At 51.7% G+C, this 19,116-nt stretch overlaps 6 protein-coding genes across 8 annotated transcripts; 3 read left to right on the top strand and 3 right to left on the bottom strand.

Moving 5' to 3' along the window:
* Positions 1–2,682: 2,682 nt before the first annotated feature.
* AAFC00_006557 (uncharacterized protein) lies at positions 2,683–3,608 on the bottom strand (the record flags this gene model as incomplete). The annotated part of the gene is made up of 2 exons (XM_069346528.1): positions 2,683–3,296; positions 3,350–3,608. 2 exons carry the CDS (start codon positions 3,606–3,608, stop codon positions 2,683–2,685), a joined length of 873 nt encoding a protein of 290 aa, XP_069199399.1.
* Positions 3,609–4,228: 620 nt separating this feature from the next.
* On the top strand, positions 4,229–6,857 carry AAFC00_006556 (uncharacterized protein; the record flags this gene model as incomplete). 2 transcript variants are annotated; one of them, XM_069348346.1, is made up of 3 exons in its annotated part: positions 4,229–4,367; positions 4,426–6,010; positions 6,086–6,857. In XM_069348346.1, the coding sequence occupies 3 exons, from the start codon at positions 4,229–4,231 to the stop codon at positions 6,855–6,857; spliced, it is 2,496 nt and encodes an 831-aa protein (XP_069199398.1). The 2 variants fall into 2 exon arrangements, with proteins under 2 accessions (XP_069199398.1, XP_069199397.1); XM_069346527.1 differs by lacking the exon at positions 4,229–4,367 and having other exon boundaries at positions 4,440–6,010.
* Positions 6,858–6,963: 106 nt separating this feature from the next.
* On the bottom strand, positions 6,964–8,543 carry AAFC00_006555 (uncharacterized protein; the record flags this gene model as incomplete). The annotated part of the gene is made up of 3 exons (XM_069346526.1): positions 6,964–7,560; positions 7,617–8,010; positions 8,068–8,543. The coding sequence occupies 3 exons, from the start codon at positions 8,541–8,543 to the stop codon at positions 6,964–6,966; spliced, it is 1,467 nt and encodes a 488-aa protein (XP_069199396.1).
* An 832-nt stretch (positions 8,544–9,375) lies between these two features.
* Positions 9,376–10,793, top strand: AAFC00_006554 (uncharacterized protein; the record flags this gene model as incomplete). Its single annotated transcript, XM_069346525.1, has 3 exons — positions 9,376–9,565; positions 9,721–10,553; positions 10,647–10,793. 3 exons carry the CDS (start codon positions 9,376–9,378, stop codon positions 10,791–10,793), a joined length of 1,170 nt encoding a protein of 389 aa, XP_069199395.1.
* Positions 10,794–11,204: 411 nt separating this feature from the next.
* AAFC00_006553 (uncharacterized protein) lies at positions 11,205–12,915 on the bottom strand (the record flags this gene model as incomplete). Its single annotated transcript, XM_069346524.1, has 3 exons — positions 11,205–11,288; positions 11,370–11,900; positions 11,980–12,915. The coding sequence occupies 3 exons, from the start codon at positions 12,913–12,915 to the stop codon at positions 11,205–11,207; spliced, it is 1,551 nt and encodes a 516-aa protein (XP_069199394.1).
* A 574-nt stretch (positions 12,916–13,489) lies between these two features.
* On the top strand, positions 13,490–18,298 carry AAFC00_006552 (uncharacterized protein; the record flags this gene model as incomplete). Of its 2 annotated transcripts, none has more annotated exons than XM_069346523.1 (1): positions 13,490–18,298. In XM_069346523.1, the coding sequence occupies one exon, from the start codon at positions 13,490–13,492 to the stop codon at positions 18,296–18,298; it is 4,809 nt and encodes a 1,602-aa protein (XP_069199393.1). The 2 variants fall into 2 exon arrangements, with proteins under 2 accessions (XP_069199393.1, XP_069199392.1); XM_069346522.1 differs by having other exon boundaries at positions 16,199–18,298.
* Between the last annotated feature and the right edge of the window lie 818 nt (positions 18,299–19,116).

Here is a 19,116-nt window from a genome sequence, read left to right as displayed (position 1 = left end):
TGGGGTCTCCGCTTTTTCGGAATGGCTTCCAGCACCGTTGTTGTGATGGCTCCCCATGGGGTACTTTCACGCTAAGCTCGAGGCATTTCCTACCTCAGCAGGTTGGAGGTAATGCATGGTTCGTCCGGAAGCATCTCACTCAGTCATATGGTTCTCTCGGGCTCTCGCCACTTAATGAAGGGTTGGAGAAGTGGTGAAACAGCTTTCGCGATATAAGTATGTAGCCTTCAAGCTCCTTAGCCTTGCCAGCCTCAGAACTCGACATCCACGATTATAATATACTGTATACAGTCAATCAGTAAATCAATCAATCAATCAATCATGAGTTTCACTGCTACAGTCCAGCCAACGGTGGCTACAGCTGCATACAAACACAAGGAAACTGTCTCATCTTCCCACTTGGAGCATCGTCCCAACGACGAGGCTGATGAGCACAAGAAGCTCACCGAAGAGTACTTTGCCACGCTGGGGGACAAAAATGTGACTCCGCTGTGGACGGCCATGGACAAAATGGTTCCTCCTTTCCCAAACCCTAAGGCAGTACCAACCCATTGGAAGTACGAGAAGATACACCCGGCTCTGTTACGAGCAGCCGACCTCGTCGCTGCCGAGGATGCCGAACGTCGTGTCCTTGTCCTCGTTGATGATGTTCTACCACCGCCATGCACGACTGATACCATCTACGGAGGTCTGCAGATTGTTATGCCCGGCGAGACTGCCCCGGCCCACAGACACCGAGCCTTCGCTCTGCGCTTCATCATTGAAGGTAGCGGAGGTTTCACCGCTGTCGAGGGCGAGAAGATTGTTATGCACAGAGGCGATGTAGTCTTGACTCCCAGCTGGCAATGGCACGACCATGGCAACGAAGGCACTGGTCCTGTGATTTGGCTCGACGGGCTTGATCTGCCCGTTTGGCAGCAATTCCCAATCAACTTCGTTGAACAGTACATTGCGCCACGCTATCCGTCCGCACCGGCTCCCGAAAGTGCCGCGCGCATCCCTTGGAAGGGTGTCCAAGAGAACTTGGATAATCAAAGGGTTCAGCATGCTATTTACCAGTATCGTCTCGCTGGTGGTTCACACCTTTCGAAGACCATCTCTGCACAAGCTGAGCGTGTCGAGGCTGGTCATACAACTTCTGTGAGCAAGGAGGTCCTTTCGTACATCTACCATGTCTACGACGGCAAGGGCTACTCGTTGATCAAGACGCCAAGAGAGAAAGAGCCGAAGAAGATTGAGTGGGTCGGCAGGGATACTTTCAGTGTCCCCTCATACAGTGAGGTGACCCACACAAGTACTATGGGCTCGGGATCCGCCTACCTCTTCGCAATCAATGACAGGCCCTTGGTGGAGAATTTGTCATTCGTCGAGATGACTTGAGCGAATGGAGCAGAAACTGTTGAGGATTAGGCGAGAGCCCACTTTCGATGCCATAGAGATACCCCTGCTACGGGACAGAAGTAAAGTGTTGGGCTGCCTTACACCTTCACACCCATTGGACTTTCGGCATTGCATGCGCAATGATTTCTCGCATACAACTTGCAGGTCACTTGACATGCATATTGACTGTATTTCATGAATCTAACGATAGTAATTATTCACATATTCAATCCCCTTGCATAAATGACTTACATCGCATATACATCGGATTGTTCTTTTCTATGCCATAGTGAATCGTGAGTTCTGATCAGTGATCTCGAAGAGCACTGCCACAAAAGCGAAAACACAGTGAGACATATGATTGAGCACTGCCGTGACGTGTGCCGAACGACAGATAAATTAATTGTAATTGATGAGTTCTCCGAGGTCCAACTTCCTTCATGTAGAATGTCACCATATCCAGAATGCACCAGTGCCGTAACGCTTTCGCAAAGTCTCAGGTCTCTTTGAACCACCTAGGTCGAAGCTGGCCAAACATCTCCATCTCCGGCTTCCATCTCTCGATTCTGACCATTTCAGTCAAGACTCATTCCATATGTCCCGTGATACTCACCCTCCATCGATCAATGATGTCCTCATGATCGTCAATGCGCCTTTGTGGTGCATGGGGATAGTCCAGAGTGTACAACCACACTGCCTGCAGAAAACCTTCTTTTTCTCATGCCCGCTGATGGTCTTTTTGATTGTGAAGACTGTTTGCAGGTTCTTCGGATCCTCGACACTTAATTTGCTGGAATCATATTTGGCAATCTAGCAACATTGAAGTTAAGAAACGTATCTGCGTGCATGCAGTGTGGATTGTCTGGAATTCTGACCAGCTGGTACGGAGCTCCGGCATTCTTGGTGCAATCCGAGCAGTAGCAGTTGAACACCTTTTGGGGTTCCCCTTCAACGCTAAACTTGATGTCCCCGCAAAGACATGACCCTTGGTACGAGCTTGCCGACATGTTGGCTCGATCACTGTTTGCTATTGCCCCAGAACAGTTCATTTTCATTTTTCGAACTGGCATCGTGGCCTTCTTATTTACTTGTCACCCATGACGGGGCGGGTTTTGGAGTTATGGCTATCGGAACCATTCCGCATCTGTGTGCGGAATTGCACTTGTATGATTGGCATGACAGCGGAATACGCTTTCACTATTATATACGAATAAATACATTTACCCCGCAGCTCTGCGACCCTTGGAAAATTTAAGCTTCTCAAGCGATGAGGGGAATCATCTCTGTGCTCTAAATGCTGCTTTACTCGAAAACCATCTTGTTCTCCACGTATCCAAGCTCTGAAATGCCGACCTTAACAACATCACCATCTTTGAGATAAAGAGGTGTCTTCATGCCCATTGCCACGCCAGCGGGAGTTCCAGTCATGACAACAGTTCCAGGCTCTAACGTTGTGCCCTGGCTGATGAAGCTGATGATCTCCTTGACTCCAAAAAGTAGATCGCTCGTCTCGGTGTCCTGCCTTAGATCGCCATTCACCCAGGTTTGTAAACGGAGCTTGCTCGCATCTCCCACAACCTTGGGGGAGACGATCATGGGCCCTAGCGGAGCATACTTGTCAAATCCCTTGCTGAAACACCATTGTGGAACGCCGCCAGCGTACGCAGGATCACGTTGCCAAGTTCTTGCAGACACATCATTGGAAGCGACGTAACCTGCGACATAATCGAGCGCGTCCTCCTTGCTGATGTTCTTGCCAGCCTTGCCTATGACGACTGACAATTCGCCCTCATAGTCGCATTGGTCTTCCTGTGCAAGCTTTGGGATAGGTACATCCTCAGTACTGGAGGCAACACATGCAGAAGGCTTGATGAAGACTGATGGGTATGGTGGGGGTTTTCGGCCACCTTCCTGAACTTCAATAACTGTCAGTTCTAATTCCTTTGATTTTCCCTGCAGTCTCACATACTGTGCTTGATGTAGTTGAGTCCGATACATTTGATGATGGGCACGTCCTTAGGTGTTAAAATTGGGAGAATACGCTTGACTTCTTGTGTGTTGCCACTGCCGGACTTGAGATCGAAGGGCGAGCCACCCTCGAGAACGGTTGCGACGAGCTTTCCACTCTCGAGGAGCTTGGTAAGATCATCGGCGTTGTCGATCTGGGGCTCTCCAAAATGCTCAGCACCATCGGCGCCCTCGAAACGGATCAACCTCGAGAAAGACATGTTGCGCTGCAGAATTGACTGATAGTTGCGAAGTCTGGCGGTAATTGTAAATGGAGAAACACATCTCATTAGTAGGCTGCTCATTATATCTAAACGAGATCATTGTTCACTATAGAGCTAGATGTGGACCACATGTCCGGAAAGTTTTCCGAGCTGAACATCAACCGAGCCTGAAACCGACGAGCAGGGGAACAAACCCCGCAAGGTTCACCCACACTAACGTTCCGTTAATGTAGTGGATTAAGGTGGCGACATTCTCCATCTTCGATTTGGTCTCCATAGAAGCTTTCGGAAGCTGCTACATCGATTATGAGTGGCAGGGACGCATGATGAGAACTATGCGCCTGTAAGCCTTGTGGCGCATCCAATTCATTGATTACCTTACGCATCGATGCACTACTGGTGCTTCGCGTACACCCCGCGCTGAAGCCCTGATGCTCCACAATCCCACAGATTTTATACTTTACCGAACCATTGCACGAGCTCGGAATAATGCATCAAGTGTTTCTCCGCATTTACTCCACTATCCGCTCCAATCACCCCCACGACGACTGCACTTCCGAAGCTGTAGGTGCTCTGCCCAATCTCCACTGACAGCGAACCCCGAGGTGCAGGTTCTCATGGCAGATGCACAGCTAACGAGCTGTCCACCGCAAGAAGATGGTGAGATACGTCCACCCAAAGCCAAAAGGCATAAGATCTCGAGGGCGTGTGTGGAATGCCGCTCAAGAAAATCCAAGTGTGATGGACAACAACCCGGTAAGATCTGACTCCCGGTCTTTAGTTATCATGTGACGAATCTAGTCTAACAACTCAGTCTGCGGCCCATGCATGAAGCGATTTGGCGCAGATGCCGAGTGTGTATTGAGAACAACTTCAACTCAGAACATTGACACTCTGAGAGACCACATCGCACGTCTTGACAATAAGATCAAAGACCTAGAGTCGAGGGACTTCCGGACTGGACCAAGCTCTCCTGGACAGGATGTGACGCGGAACCACTTCACCCCGCAAAGCGCTGTGACAAATGACACGGCTCCCAGAGTCCAGCAATATCAAAGTGTTGAAGGACCTGACGGTCCTTGGCGCAGAAGTCATAGTGACTGGTCCACTAATGCACGACCTCTACATATTTCCGAGACTGACCCGAATGCTTCGTCTAATCGCTACATATCGAACGAGAGACAGTGGCGAGGTGAGCCATCGGGTCGTCGGGCAAGTTCCGTCGCCATCGCGATAGATACGACACCGTGCGACGATGCTGAGGATGGAGAAGTCAACGCTATGATGGGCGCGACCGCAGATGCATCGCAGACTCAGGCATTTTTTGGACCTTCAAGTGCCGGAAGCTTCACCAGACAGATACGTTCGGCCATGGACGCGAAAGCACAGTCTCCAGCGACTCATCCATCCCGGAGGTCTTTACTTGAGACCAAGTCAATGCCATCAGCTCATGACCAGCAACAATGGAACTCAGTCCACGACCCGATCCTACCACCAAAGGACATCTGTGACAAGCTCTTCGCCATCTATTGGCGTATTGTCTATCCATTGTATCCCTTTGTTGAAAAACTAGATGCAAACCGCGTCTATCAAGAATTGTGGTCTTACAGACGTGGTCCACATCTGAAGAGCTATTTTATCTGCCAAATCAACGTCATTTTTGCTATTTCATGCAAGTTGGATGAATCGATTGACCCCGCACAACGTGCTGCATCTGCGGAAATGTTCATTAGTCGTGTGAAGGATACCTCGTATTACAACATATGGGAGGATGCCACAGTGCATTCGATACAGATTTTTCTTCTCCTTGCACAGTATTTGCAAAGTACGAATTTGGTGCACCAATGCTGGATTGTTGTTGGACAAGCGATTCGCTGCGCACAGAGCCTTGGTCTTCACATGAAAGAAACCACAGACAAATTATCGAGTCCTCGAGAGAGGCAGCTTGCTCGAAAGATATGGCATGGATGTGTGCTTATGGATAGAGTGGTGTCTATGACATATGGTCGCCCGGCCATGATCGACCAGGCTGCCGCTGCCAAAGTACCCATGCCCTTGGCGCTCGACGATGAGTACTTTATCGATAGCCCCGAGAAACAACCCACACGACCATCGAATACACCAATGCTCAGTGACTTCTTCATAAAGACGCTTGACTTGTACGAGATTCTCAACAAGATACTTGTAACACTCTACGGCTGTGATGAGCTGTTTCCCAGTCATGAATGTCGTGATGACAAAACTGGAACACTCAACAAGGCCAGTGGGTACGGAATTTTGCTTGAACTCGACTTGCTACTTAACACCTGGTTGAAAAGCCTCCCTACACACCTTGACTCGAAAAGACGTGAAATTGAGGACGACGTTTTCCAACGGCAGGCGAACATACTCCATTCTCGGTGAGTCCACTTGCATTTGGTCCACAATTGCTTAGTTTGGAAGGACTTGAAGGAGATTTTAACAGCAAAAATTAGGTATTTACATGTTCGCATCCTCCTTTTCAGGCCTGCTCTCGCTAGATTCGCTGCAGTCTCCGATGTTTCGTCACCTGATAGTTTGTTCAATAACGCCACCCTGGCGCGACATCTCGAGTTCCGCTGCTCCATCTTCTGCATCGAGTCCGCCAAGGACGCCATTGACACCATACACAATCGTCTGCCTGAAAGCCCAGCGATGACCGGCCCTTTGCCTGCTTGGTGGTACAACATTTTGTATGTTTACACGGCGGCGACTATCCTCATCGCGGCACTCCTCTGTCCGTCCATCGCCTCGGAAATCCCGAAAGACAGTATCATGAGATCGTGGCGAAGTGCGATGACGATCTTGGACCAGTACCGACTATTCAGCAGCTCAGCTTCCAGAAGTATAGCTGCTCTCGAGCTCTTATTCCACCGTGTCCCATTACACAAGACCCAAGGGCCAACCGAGAGGCATCAGACACCTGCCGCGACAGAATATGGCTCGAGCTCGAATGTCTCTGATTCCGCGACGCGCAATGAAGAAGCAGCGCAATCGCTACAACAACGACCAGATTACCGATCCTATGTAGGAGCAGCTGGGAGCGTGGTGACAGAGGGAGCGAGATACTCGGATTATCCACAGCAACCACAACAAGAAAGCATGGCCGAGGGGTCGAGCATGCTTGACTCTGGGATGGACGTGGACGGATTCAACATGTCATTCAACATGAATGATTTATCATGGCTCAATGCACTACCCAACAACTTTCAATGGGGAGGACAATAGAAACAATAAAGTTCAAGTGTTTACTGTGTCATGAATATACTAAAGCATTGAAAGGCGTCAGCGAGGTATATACACCTTATCATCATCGCTAATCATAGAAGTCAAATCAAAGAGAATCCTCCCAGGTGATGACCTTGGTCCTCAAAAACTCATCCAAACCCTGAGTGCCATTGAATCTGCCGAAACCACTCTGCTTGACACCGCCGTGAGGGAGCGACGCCTCGTCGTGAATTGACATGCTGTTGATGTGCACTGCGCCCGTGGTGTAGGCCTTGGCTACCCGGAGACCAACTCCGAGGTTCTCGGTGAAGACAGCGCCAGCCAAGCCATACTCGGTGTCGTTGGCGAGCTTGATGGCCTCCTCGACGGTGTCAAATGTGAACAGGGACACGACAGGGCCAAATGACTCGCCGTGGTAAAGTTCCATGTTCTCGTCTACTTTACCGAGCACAATGGGTCGCAACTTGGCCGTCCTCTCGGACGAGGTGTGGTCCTCCGGTCCGTGCAGATGCTCGGCTCCCTTCTCGCGAGCATTGGCGACGAGTTTTCGCACGCGCTCGACGCTCTCTGCTGAGATGAGATGGGCAGGTGGTAGGTCGGGCGGGAACACGCTGTCGATGGTTGCCTTGAATGCTTCGACGAATTTGTCTCTGATGCTTGAGTGCACTGCTATCCTCTCGGTTGCCATGCAAACTTGGCCAGCCTGTGGCAAATTAGCATCATATTCATCAGTTTGATCCTCTGACAGTTTTTGCTTACGTGGAGGAAGGCGCCTAGAGCGCAGCCAAGAGCGGCCTTTTGTATATCTGCATCCTCGAGAACGATTGCTGTGGCTTTGCCTCCGAGCTCCATCAACACCGGCTTCAGGTATTTACCGGCGGTTGCAGCGACCGCGCTTCCGACTCTAGTACTACCGGTGAAGTTGACCTTGAGGATGGAGGGGTGGGCAATAATGGATGTCGTGACTTCGGCGGCATCCGAGGGCTTGACGAACAGGAGATTCAGGCATCCAGATGGAAGGCCTGCCTCGTAGAAGATGTCGACCATGGCGTGGAAGCATCTCGGCGAGAGCTCGGAGCCCTTCAGGACGACGGTGTTGCCGGTCGCGAGGGCGTACGAGAAAGCGCGGCAGCCCAGAATGTAGGGTGCGTTCCTAGAGCATCGTCAATATTCTAGATTCATCTCCGATTGCACACGAGTTAGCACTTACCAGGGTGCGATGCCGAAAACGACTCCATATGGCTCCTTGATCACTACTGCACTGCGACCCTCTGCGTCTACGGTGGGATAGAAACCTTGGATAGCAGATATTCTGCCGGCGATATCTTTGATTTGACTGATGGTCGCAGAGATGTTGAAGTCAATGAATTTTTGCTCAGCACCGGTCTCCTCTGCCATGTACGTGGCGAGTTCCTCGGCGCGAGACTCGAAGATGGTGGCTGCCTTGAAGAAAATGTCTCTCTTCGTCGCAGGCTTCACCTTGGCCCATCCCGGGAAGGCTTTCTCTGCAGCGGCGATGGCTTTGGTCGCATCTTCTACAGAGGCACTGCTGAACTTCCAGAGCTCGGAATCACTGCGCGGGCTGATGACTGCGTGGTCCGACTCCGTGTGGACTTCACGACCGTCGATGTGCAGAGGGACTGGTTGAGTGCCAACCGCACCATTCCCGTTGATTGCGTGTCCCATGATTACGATGTTTATTGCTGCAGACGATATGATTCTTGAATATAGCTCTTGTCTGTTTCAAGACGATGGTGTAGGGGGTATTGATTGGTTCTTGGTAGAGTGAAATATGTATGACGACCCACAGACCGGCTGGGATTAAGGGCAACTAGGGGATATTATATGCAGAGCTACCGGTGGAACTGGGAACCAATCCCTCGGTCGCGAAAATCATCCTGAATCGTCTAGAGCTCTTTTTGTCTCTCTTCCCCACCTCGAGATCTGCCGCACAGCTCGCGAATATCAGCCGAACACGACGTTGCGACTCTAGACCTACCCGGTGCCTCTTCCGATGGATTATACCGTGTCGAAGTCGTGGCGGATGCCTTTCCGCGGGGGGAGACGAAGAACCCCGCAGGAGAATCCCCGCCTTCACCCACGCAGACCCGCTTCCGACTCCACATGATCTGCCTTGCTTACGAATTAGCCCTGCTCGTGCTTGGCGGGCCATCCCACGCGACGAGGCTAGCAGCGGTAGCTTGCCAGGAGTGGATATCATCTGGGCCCATGCCACTCGGAAATGAGTTCTGTATGATGCCAGTTCAATCTCTTCTGCAATCTATCGACCGCGAAGCACTGACTAGCTCGCGTAAGCTTACCCCAAACTTTTATTTGCACTTCAACTCGTGGGTCTTGTCTTACCAAAGGCCAAGCAAACAAAGCAAACAGTTGGGGTAAAGAATACTTGACTCCGCAGGATACCGCAGATTGTCATCTTGTCTTCCACCGATTCGCTGACTCGTGGGATTTGGCAAGAACCAAGGCGGAAGGAATATAAATACAAAAAGACGACGAAATGGTGTCTGCAACTGCGCTGGTCGTGTCTGAGAAAGGCGGGCCCTTTGAGCGTGCTCAGGTGGAACTCGACTCCCTCCGGCCGAACGAAGTGTTGGTGCAGCTCAAAGCCACTGGAATTTGTCATACCGATCTGGCGGTGCAGCATGGACACATTCCCATGCCATTTCCAGTCGTCCTGGGACACGAAGGTATGGATGAATCGTTGATATCTATGTTCCCATCGGCCCGAAAGGAGCAGAGACGAGTCCGGCTTCCCAACAAAGTCTCTTCTTCCTTCTCGCATTCGCGTTTCTGCCTTTTCGTCCTACATATCACTAATATGTTCTCTGTTATGGATCCACAGGTGCAGGCATAGTGCTCGAGACAGGCGCGGACGTGACAGACGTGCAGCAGGGCGACCATGTGGTGTTGTCGTACAACTACTGCGGCAAGTGTCACAGCTGCAGGACCGGCCACATGTGGCACTGCACGCACATGTTCGCATACAATTTCGGCGGCCAGAGACAGGATGGCTCGACTCCCATCAAACGAGGCAAGAGCAGCGCCGACGGCGATGCTGCCCTCGCAAAGGAGGGTGAATCTCTCAACAGTAACTTCTTCGGGCAATCGTCGTTCTGCAACCCTGCCATAGTGCAATCGGCTTCACTTGTCAAGATAGACAAGAGTCTACCACTTGATGTCGTCTGTGCCATGGGCTGCGGCTTCCAGACAGGAGCCGGCTCCGTCTTCAACGTGATCAAGCCAGTGGAGAACAAAGTGCGATCGCTGGCCATTTTCGGCGCCGGCGGCGTGGGATTTGCCGCCATCATGGCCGCCGTGCACCTCAGCGACAAAGCCCAAGACATACTGTCCACCATCATCGCAATCGATATCGCAGACGAGAGATTGGAACTGACCAAGAAACTCGGCGTCACCCACACAGTCAACTCCGCAAAGGAAGATCTCAAGGCCCGCATCAATGAGATTACTGATGGCGAAGGACTCGATGCTGCGGTCGACTGCACAGGCGTCATCCCCGTCGTGGCGGACATGATTGCTCTCGTTGGACCTGGCGGCCTGGCTGTCACTGTCGGCGGCCCACCACCTGGAAAGACTGTCGCTGTCGATGTGTTCGGCATGCTGACTGCGGCCAAGACGTATCGCGGTTGCCATCAGGGTAATGCGTACAGCAAAGAGGTACGTAACTGTTCCCTTTCCCCTTTCTTTCACTCCTCTCCCTCCATATTCTCCAAACCCCAGTAAGAGCTAGTGAAAGCTAACCGGCAACAGTTCATACCCTTCCTAGCAAAACTCTATCAAGAAGGCCGTCTGCCGGTCGAGAAACTGCAGCGCAAGTACCCCGTGGCAGACTTCAAGGATGCCCTCGAGGACATGATCAAAGGTCGGGTCGTCAAGCCTATTCTTGTCTGGGACTGAGTCGCTTCCTTCTGATCCCTTTCTGCCCTGTTTACAGGGTGGACAGAGAAGAAAGTGGTGATGGACTGAAACGTAAATCGTGAGAAGTCCGAACCACTTATGCAGTTGGAGAAGAGTTGGAGAAGAGTTGGAGAAGGGGGACGGGGCCGTATATAGCCTTGTGTCGACCTGTGGATTTTTGGTATATACATGTATATAAGAACAATTAGGTTATGTGCATAAAAGAAACAACAGACAAGACATACAAGGCATTCAATGACCGCTATCTTTTAGGTCCCATCTAGAACCATAGCTCTTTAGAGTTTCGCTTCTCAAAAGACTACTACTGCCAACAACAAACCCAAGGCCGCCATACTGTACTTTTCGACTCTAAAACAAGATTTCCCCACGATCAAAACTCTATAACTAAGTTCATTGATTGCTGTGAGCGACCTCGTTGAGGACCTCTTTGATACACGTCAAGTCTTCGTCGACGTTGACTTGATAGTTGGAGACCTAGAGCGTGGGTGCGCATGTCAGTAATGTGCTTTTCTCGTTTTTTTTTCCCTTTTTTTTCCTCATCTTTTCTTTACATACCGCGAACCGCACAGCTGGCGCCCCATGGAAAGAAGTACCAGAAACATAGACCCTGTGCGTTTTCTTGATCGCATCCGCCAATCGCCCATTCAACCCATCATCTACAGCTCTGAAACACACTATCATGAACACGTCTTCAAGCCGCTTGTTCTCGACCGTCCGCTCGTCGTCTCTGTGCCTTGCTTCAGAAGCAGGAATAGTGCTGGATTCCAAAGGAGGCAGCAGTTCATACGCGTCGTGCTGGAGTATGAATCTGGCAATCTCCCGCGCCAGCTCGATCTGTCGCAGGAGAATGTCTTCGTAGCCTGCGCGGCCGTAGCGGATCAGGTTCGCGTAGACTGGCAGAGCACGGAAGCGGCGGGAGTTTTCGATGCCGATGTTTAGTGGTGAGGGCATTGCGGCGCTGTTGTTGGTGTTGATGTTGGTGTTGGTTTTGCTGGTTGAGGTGGACAAGTAGGCTGCGCCGGGGTTTTGAAAGACGGCTTGTGCCAGAGACAAGTGTCGCGACAGCAGGATGCCGCAGTCGTATGGCTGCAGAATGGTGAGTGGTAAGTTTGACACTGGTAAGAAGTGAAGTGAATGTTGTTTACAAAGTCATGTAGTAACATACCACATTGAAAAGCTTGTGTGCGTCTCCGCCAATCGAGTCGGCCAACTCGAGTCCTTCGACTCCTGCCATGATCTTCTCGTACTCTGCCCATTGCGGTGCGGTGCCTTTACGGCCAAGCAAGACACGGGCCAGAAGACCAATAGCTGCATCAACATGAATCCAGGCACCGTACTTGTCCGCCATCAGGCGCAGTGTCCCGAAGTCATCTGCTCCGCGAGTGGCGAACAATCCCGTGTTCACCTCGCAAGCAGAAACAGCAATTATGGAGGCGGTGTTAGATTTCTGCAATTCCAGTTCGAGCTTGTCAAAGTCGAACAGATGCTTTTCAGCAGCACCGTCACGTCCCACGTCTTTTACTGACTGGTGACCCAAGCCGACGAGAGCAGCGGCTTTTCTTATAGACGAGTGCGGTACGGTGGTCAGGATCTGGATCTCGTCTACATTTGCCAACCGCGTCGCTCTGAGCAGGCCCAGCTGTGCAACACTCGGAAGAGAACCGTCAGCATTCTCACGAAGACCGGCTTGTCGGATGACATGTTCGCGACCCAAGGCCAGTCCAACGACATTGCTAGCAGTGGCTCCAGTGGTGAAGATCCTATGTGTCCATTTCTGGGGATCGAGATTGACCAGATCACAGAGCATCTTCGAAGCAGCATGCTCGATGTCGGTAGCAATGGTCTCGTCGGGAAGGTGAACATGCACGTTCTGGTCGAACTCGGTGACTTTGTTGTCGGCAAAACGTGATATCGGCGTGGCTCCTCCAATGACGAACCCATAGTATCTAGACGACAGGCTTGCTTGATTGAGTCCTTGGGTGAGGGCGCTGATCACGTCCTTACATGTAGCGTCGTCTCTGGGCTCGTCTGAGAGAGTCGCGATGATGGAAGACCGCGCTTTGTCTACCGAAGACTTTTGTGGTAGAACATGTGTCTCCATTCTTATGATACTGAAATGTGTTTTATGAAGCGGATTGAGATTTCGAGATGTCTGCATCCATGTACGTACAATGTGTGGGAGTGTGAATCAGAGAGATGACCTGATCATTGAAAGGGTGCTATCTACAATATGTCTGCCTAAAGTCGTCCATCTGGTCCCACAGTAGATGAGTCAACCATAGCGACTTGCCTGTTCGCGTCTTTCGGATACCGACAAGACGGTCGAGTAATTAGCGGACTGGTATGGACTACTGTAGCACGCTAGATGCGAATAAAGAAGGTGCAGGCGGTCTAGATCCGGACAGGAGATTTTGAGTCTTGGCGATCAGATAGACAGACGAACCGCACGTGCCGTCGCGCGTCGGGCTTATCGTTATCGGCGTTACTGCCTACGCGTGCCTGCCAGATTTATCATGGATGTTGTGCATTCGAACGCGCCAAAGTCTTGAGGAAAGAGCGACTTCGAGTAATTCCACCTTCGAGTCATTCTACTTTCAGTGAATGTCGACATCCTCTCCATACCGTGACAATCACACGACAAGAAGACAACATGGCCATGTCCAATGACTCGCCCAATGACACGCAATAACCTGGACGAGCATCTTCGTTGGCTGTTGAGGGAGAAGCCCTGCCTGCCCGTCAATACCACGCCACTTCCACCCATTCCTCCTTCTTCATTGCCTGTGCTATCGACAAATGCACTTCCTGCATACGCACACAATGAGTCCTCTGCTACGGCTATCCTTCAACCTCTACCGGCCACAGTGAAACGACAGCGCGCCCAGGAATCGCCACTCGAAGGGAAGACGTCGACGCGGCCATCTTGTTCACGACGAGCAAGAGAAGAGACGGAGTCAAACATGGCCAGGTTGAGAAATCCACCTGTCTCGCCTGTGAAAGAGACGCCCGGGATAGCGAGAAAGGTCGAGGATGGCCATGAGAGAGCAGAAGCCTCTGCAGCGAGAGAGAGGAAGCCCGTGTCTGCGCCAACGAACGCGTCGGCAGCCAAAAGTCGGCGTACACCCGCCCTCATCTCTGCCGACTGTGACTTTATGGACTTGACCGACGACTTTGATGAGCCATACCACTCGACGCCATCAATCGCTTCGCCAGCGCCTGTGGCAGGCAGAAAGAGAAAGAGCGAGGAATTCCGCGAACATCTGCCCGCGAGGAAGTCACGTTCAAGAACACCTCACTTGGCTCCGGTCACGACCGTCGAAGATACATCGGGACTAGACGACAGTTATCAGATGATTGATGATGTTCTCGCCGATGTTCCTGATCAACCGCCACCTCCTTACTCGACTCTAGCTCCTCGACCACCTGCCAAACTCAGCGAGCCTTCACTTTCTCTGTCTGATGCCGCATCACATCGTCATGACACCGCCAAGGCGAAGGTCAAATTTGAGATTGAAGACTCGGACGATGATATCAATGACGAGTTTGATGTCGAAGAAATTCAGGAAACACTGCCTGTTCGCGCTTCTCCGGTAAGACCCAAAGCCCGCAGCCTACCCTCACCTATGCCTCGCATTCCGTGCACCCCGTCTTTGTCCGCTCTACCAGGTACCCCCGGTACTGCGCCAATGTCGTCTGGCATGGCTGTCATGACCTCTGAAGACACTGACTTGTGGGACATTTTCTCGACTTGGACGGCCGAAAACATCACGAAACGCTGCGCACAAGCTGATGAACGACTCAAATTCGCTCTCGATGCCTACAGATCTGCTCTTCTGGAGTGTGATGAGGACGAGCCTCCGCCAAACGTTACCGACAACGTCGAACAGCACAAGCAGATCTGCGAAACATTGAAGAAATTGCATGTGATGAAGGATCGTTTGACAGCAATCGAACAGGAGAAGCGGCGCTTGGTCGATGTCGTTGTCCGGGAAATAGAAAAGGCTTCCGACCCCAGAGCCGAGAAGCGTGCTCTCTACGAAGTCAAGTGCGAGGAGAAGCAACTGAAAGCTCAGTGTCTCCCTCTTCTGCGCGTCCTGAAATCTTTACACTGCCTTGGCCCTCTACCGCCCAGTCCAAAGAAGCCCACTGTTTCGATCAAGTCCACACAACATCCCGCCTTGGCTCCTCCAAGATTCCAGTCTCCCGAGCCCAGTGCCGGTCGTGTCATGCAGACTCAATTTGCCACTGCGAGGGCGACAATGCGTCAAGACGAGCCTTCTGTGTATCCGGACTTGTCTGAGTACAATACTTATGAAGATGATCACGCCACCCATCAATCGCCAACACGAAGAAGCCGTGTGACGCCAAACACGACTGCGACCCGGTCAAAAAACACAGCCAGGACGGCCACACGATCTCCCCGGCCATTGTCCAAGCATGTCCCAACCTATGACGATAAAGAAAACTCATCCGTGTATGACGATGCTTTTGGTGTGGATGAAGACATGTTCTCTCACGTCATGGGCAGCCCACCTGCTCCTGTGATCATAGAAGATGACGAGGACTATGGTGATGTCGATGAAGACGAGGAGCATTTCCTCAACATAGCCGACCATACGGAGAATCGTCATGCGCGCGGCAGCTTCGCACAGCAATCAACCCCCCGTCCGGTCTTCGGAGAGCTAGCCATGAACGGGAATCCCCGACACAAGAAACCATCGCCTGCCAAACAACTCGACCTGATGCAACATCCATGGTCGCGAGATGTCAAGCGAGCTCTGCAACATCTTTTCAAGCTCCGTGGCTTCCGAACCAATCAACTTGACGCCATCAACGCCACCCTGTCCGGCAAGGATGTCTTTGTGTTGATGCCTACTGGTGGAGGTAAATCGCTTTGTTACCAGCTCCCCGCCGTCGTTGATTCCGGCAAGACGCGTGGCGTCACACTCGTCGTTTCTCCACTCCTGAGTCTGATGGAAGATCAAGTCTATCATCTCCGGAAGCTAGGCGTGCAGGCCTACTTCATCAATGGTGAGATGGCCAAAGCTGAAAGGGACCAGATCATGGCTGGATTGGATGAGCACGACGTCGAAGACTTCGTCCGCATCCTCTACATCACCCCCGAAATGATAGCCAAAAGCCAGGCCTTCCTGAGGATCTTTGAGAATCTCCACCGTAGGCGCAAATTGGCCCGCATTGTCATTGACGAGGCACATTGTGTCAGCCAATGGGGTCACGACTTTCGCCCTGACTACAAGGAGCTGGGATCCATCCGGAGGAACTTTCCCGGTGTGCCTGTTATGGCTTTGACCGCGACCGCAACCGAGAATGTCAAAACAGATACCAAAAACAATCTCGGCATCGCCGGCTGCGAGACCTATGCCATGAGCTTCAACAGGCCGAACTTGTTCTACGAAGTCACCTCTAAGCCTAAAGGCGCTGCACTCCTCAAGGCCATCGTAGACATCGTCAATGGCAAGCACTACAAGCAGTCCGGAATTATATATGCCTTGTCAAGGAAGAAATGTGAAAAACTTGCGCAAGAGCTAGTGAGCTCGGGCATCAGGGCTCATCATTATCACGCCGGCATGAAACCTGAAGACAAGTCCAAAGTGCAGAAAAAGTGGCAAGAAGGATTCTATCAGGTCATCGTGGCCACCATTGCATTCGGAATGGGTATCGACAAGGCTGACGTCCGCTTCGTCATACATCATAGTATCCCAAAGAGTCTCGAAGGCTACTACCAGGAAACCGGAAGAGCTGGTCGAGATGGCCTGCGATCGGGCTGTTATCTCTTCTACGGCTACCAGGATATGACTGCTCTAATGCGTATGATTGACGAAGGCGACGGGAGCTACGAGCAGAAGCAACGACAACGCGATATGCTGCGCAAAGTCGTCCAGTATTGTGAGAACAGGAGTGACTGTCGTCGCGTCCAAGTATTGCAATACTTCGCCGAGAGCTTCGACCAGAAGAACTGTCAGGGCGCGTGTGACAACTGCACGTCAGACTCGACCTTTATCACTAAGGAGTTCACCGAGTATGCGAAGAAGGCCATCAACCTGGTTGGTGAGTTCAAGAAGCCGAGGAAAGTTACGTTGATCCAATGTCAGGACATATTCCGTGGAGCCGGACAGAAGAAGACGGTGGCCAGTAATAGTGATTTGGACGGATATGGTGCAGGCGCAGAGCTCGACAGGGGTGAGGTAGAGCGGTTGTTCGGCAGACTCTTGGCTGAAGAAGCTCTGCAAGAGATCAGCGACACCAACAATGGCGGCTGGACCGTACAGCACCTCGTACTTGGCAAGACTGCCCAAGAATTCATATCGAGAGGCAGACGGCTTGAACTTCACGTGCCGTCATCTCCCAACGGCAGAAGTGCTGTCGCACGTGCTGCCAAACCGAGAAGCAGAGTAGCTGCGGTAGACTTTCCGTCAACAAACATATCGTCGCCTGTGCACAACGCAATGCGGCGGAGGAAGGCCGTGTCTCCACGTCGCGGCAACAACGCCCATGCTGGCAGTATGATGGTCGACTCCGATCCTGACGACGATGACTACGAAGAAGATGACTTTGAGCCTGTCAGAGTTTCCACGGTTCCCAGAACCAGAAGAAATAAAGATGTCGGTCCACCAATAACCATAGACGAAAAAATGGACAACCTGAATAGTATCCACCAGATGATCGTCGAGGGCTTTGTGGAGGAAGCAAAGAAGGAAGCTCAGAGGATCTTGGTAAGCAGAGGACTACGCACAGCACCGTTTTCGGACACGATATTCAGAGAGATGGCAATCGGCTTCCCCACGACTGAGCAAGGGCTAGCCAACATCCCAAACGTCGACACGTATCAGGTCAAGCAGTATGGTAAAGCGTTCTTGAGGATGATCAAACAGGCCAAGTCACACTACGATGAAATGATGCTACAGAGCGAAGAGCGCGTTCAAGACCCTAATCGCGAGACAGTCATCGACCTGGTTAGCGACGACGACGATGATAATGACAACGACGACGAATATGGCAGTCTCGATGAGTCTGATCTCGACGACGGCATCGAGCGGCGTAGCACTTATTTCAAACCTAACGCTCGCGTGGCGGCCTTCAATGCTAGGATCACGGCCACTCAAGCCGCCACTCAAGCCAATCAAGAGATGCCACCGCCTCCGCCAGCAAAAGGCGCAAGAAGAGGGAAGGCAACTGCGACTCGGCGACCTCAGTCGGCTAGAGACAGCACGGATAGCACTGGCAGTACTAGCGGTCGGGGCAGCCGCTACAACAGTCGCAAAGCTAGCTCGACTTCGTCACGTGGTCGTAACAGCGCAGGCGTCAAGAAGCGAGCTACGACCTCGAAGCGTAGCAGCGACGCAGGGAGCATGAGTGAGTTTGTTTATAAGGACAAGAGTAAGAGCGCTTCGAGACGAGGAGGTAGCAGTCGAGGGGGCGGCCGGGGTGGATCTGGCGGTGGCATTGGCTTGATGCCGACATGAACATGAGCATTCCAGGGTCGCGCTTAGCGAGGTTAATCAACATGGCGGCGTTACTCTTTTTCCTATTATCCAGACGATTCACGAACACATAGCATAAGCATAGTATGGATATCATATGCAGCAGCGGCACTCGCATGTACGGTTACACAACATGCCACTACAGCAATTGGTTGCCAATAATACAGTGAGTATCTTGAGAAAACATCATAGTAACTTTTAAGACCGAGCACGCGACAAAGGCGGCTGCAGTTCTCACACGGAGGACTGGCTTTCACCGGAAAAACATTGATCCCGGACTCGATCAAGCATTTCGGTTTTCCGCCACGAGACGGGATCAGCAAACCCACAAGCAAACCTACACATGTCCCACCTCATGTACCGTCAACTCCTCATCACGAAAAGTAGTCCAATGCTACACTATCGTAGGTCGGCTTTGGATATCGATGAAGACTATTGCCTCTTTACTCGATGCCGACGATGGTAGAGGGATAGTCCCTCGAGGTGATAGAGACGACTGCTTGCCGAGAAATGCGGGGACCGGAGGTCGTGGCCGGCTCGGTTCCTCTCCACCATCTTCGGCGTCCATCGGTGGCCGTAGAAAGCGGAATCGTGAACAAAACACCAGTGCACGTAGAATCCATTCTTCCATGGCCGAGCGATGCGGTAGACCGCCAGGTCCGCCACGGCGGCTTTCGATGCGAGACGAAATGGAAAACTTCATCAACGTGTTCCCAACAAATCCTAATCCATCATGACTTCCACTTCTGTAATTACTATTTGCAAAATCACCATCGCTTGAAAGTTTGTTTACTCCAGCA

The sequence above is a fragment of the Neodothiora populina genome (assembly GCF_041146345.1).
Source record: "Neodothiora populina strain CPC 39397 chromosome Unknown canker_contig_8, whole genome shotgun sequence".
Classification (NCBI taxonomy): Eukaryota; Fungi; Ascomycota; class Dothideomycetes; order Dothideales; family Dothioraceae; genus Neodothiora; species Neodothiora populina.
This window is presented reverse-complemented; position numbering and strand designations above follow the sequence as displayed.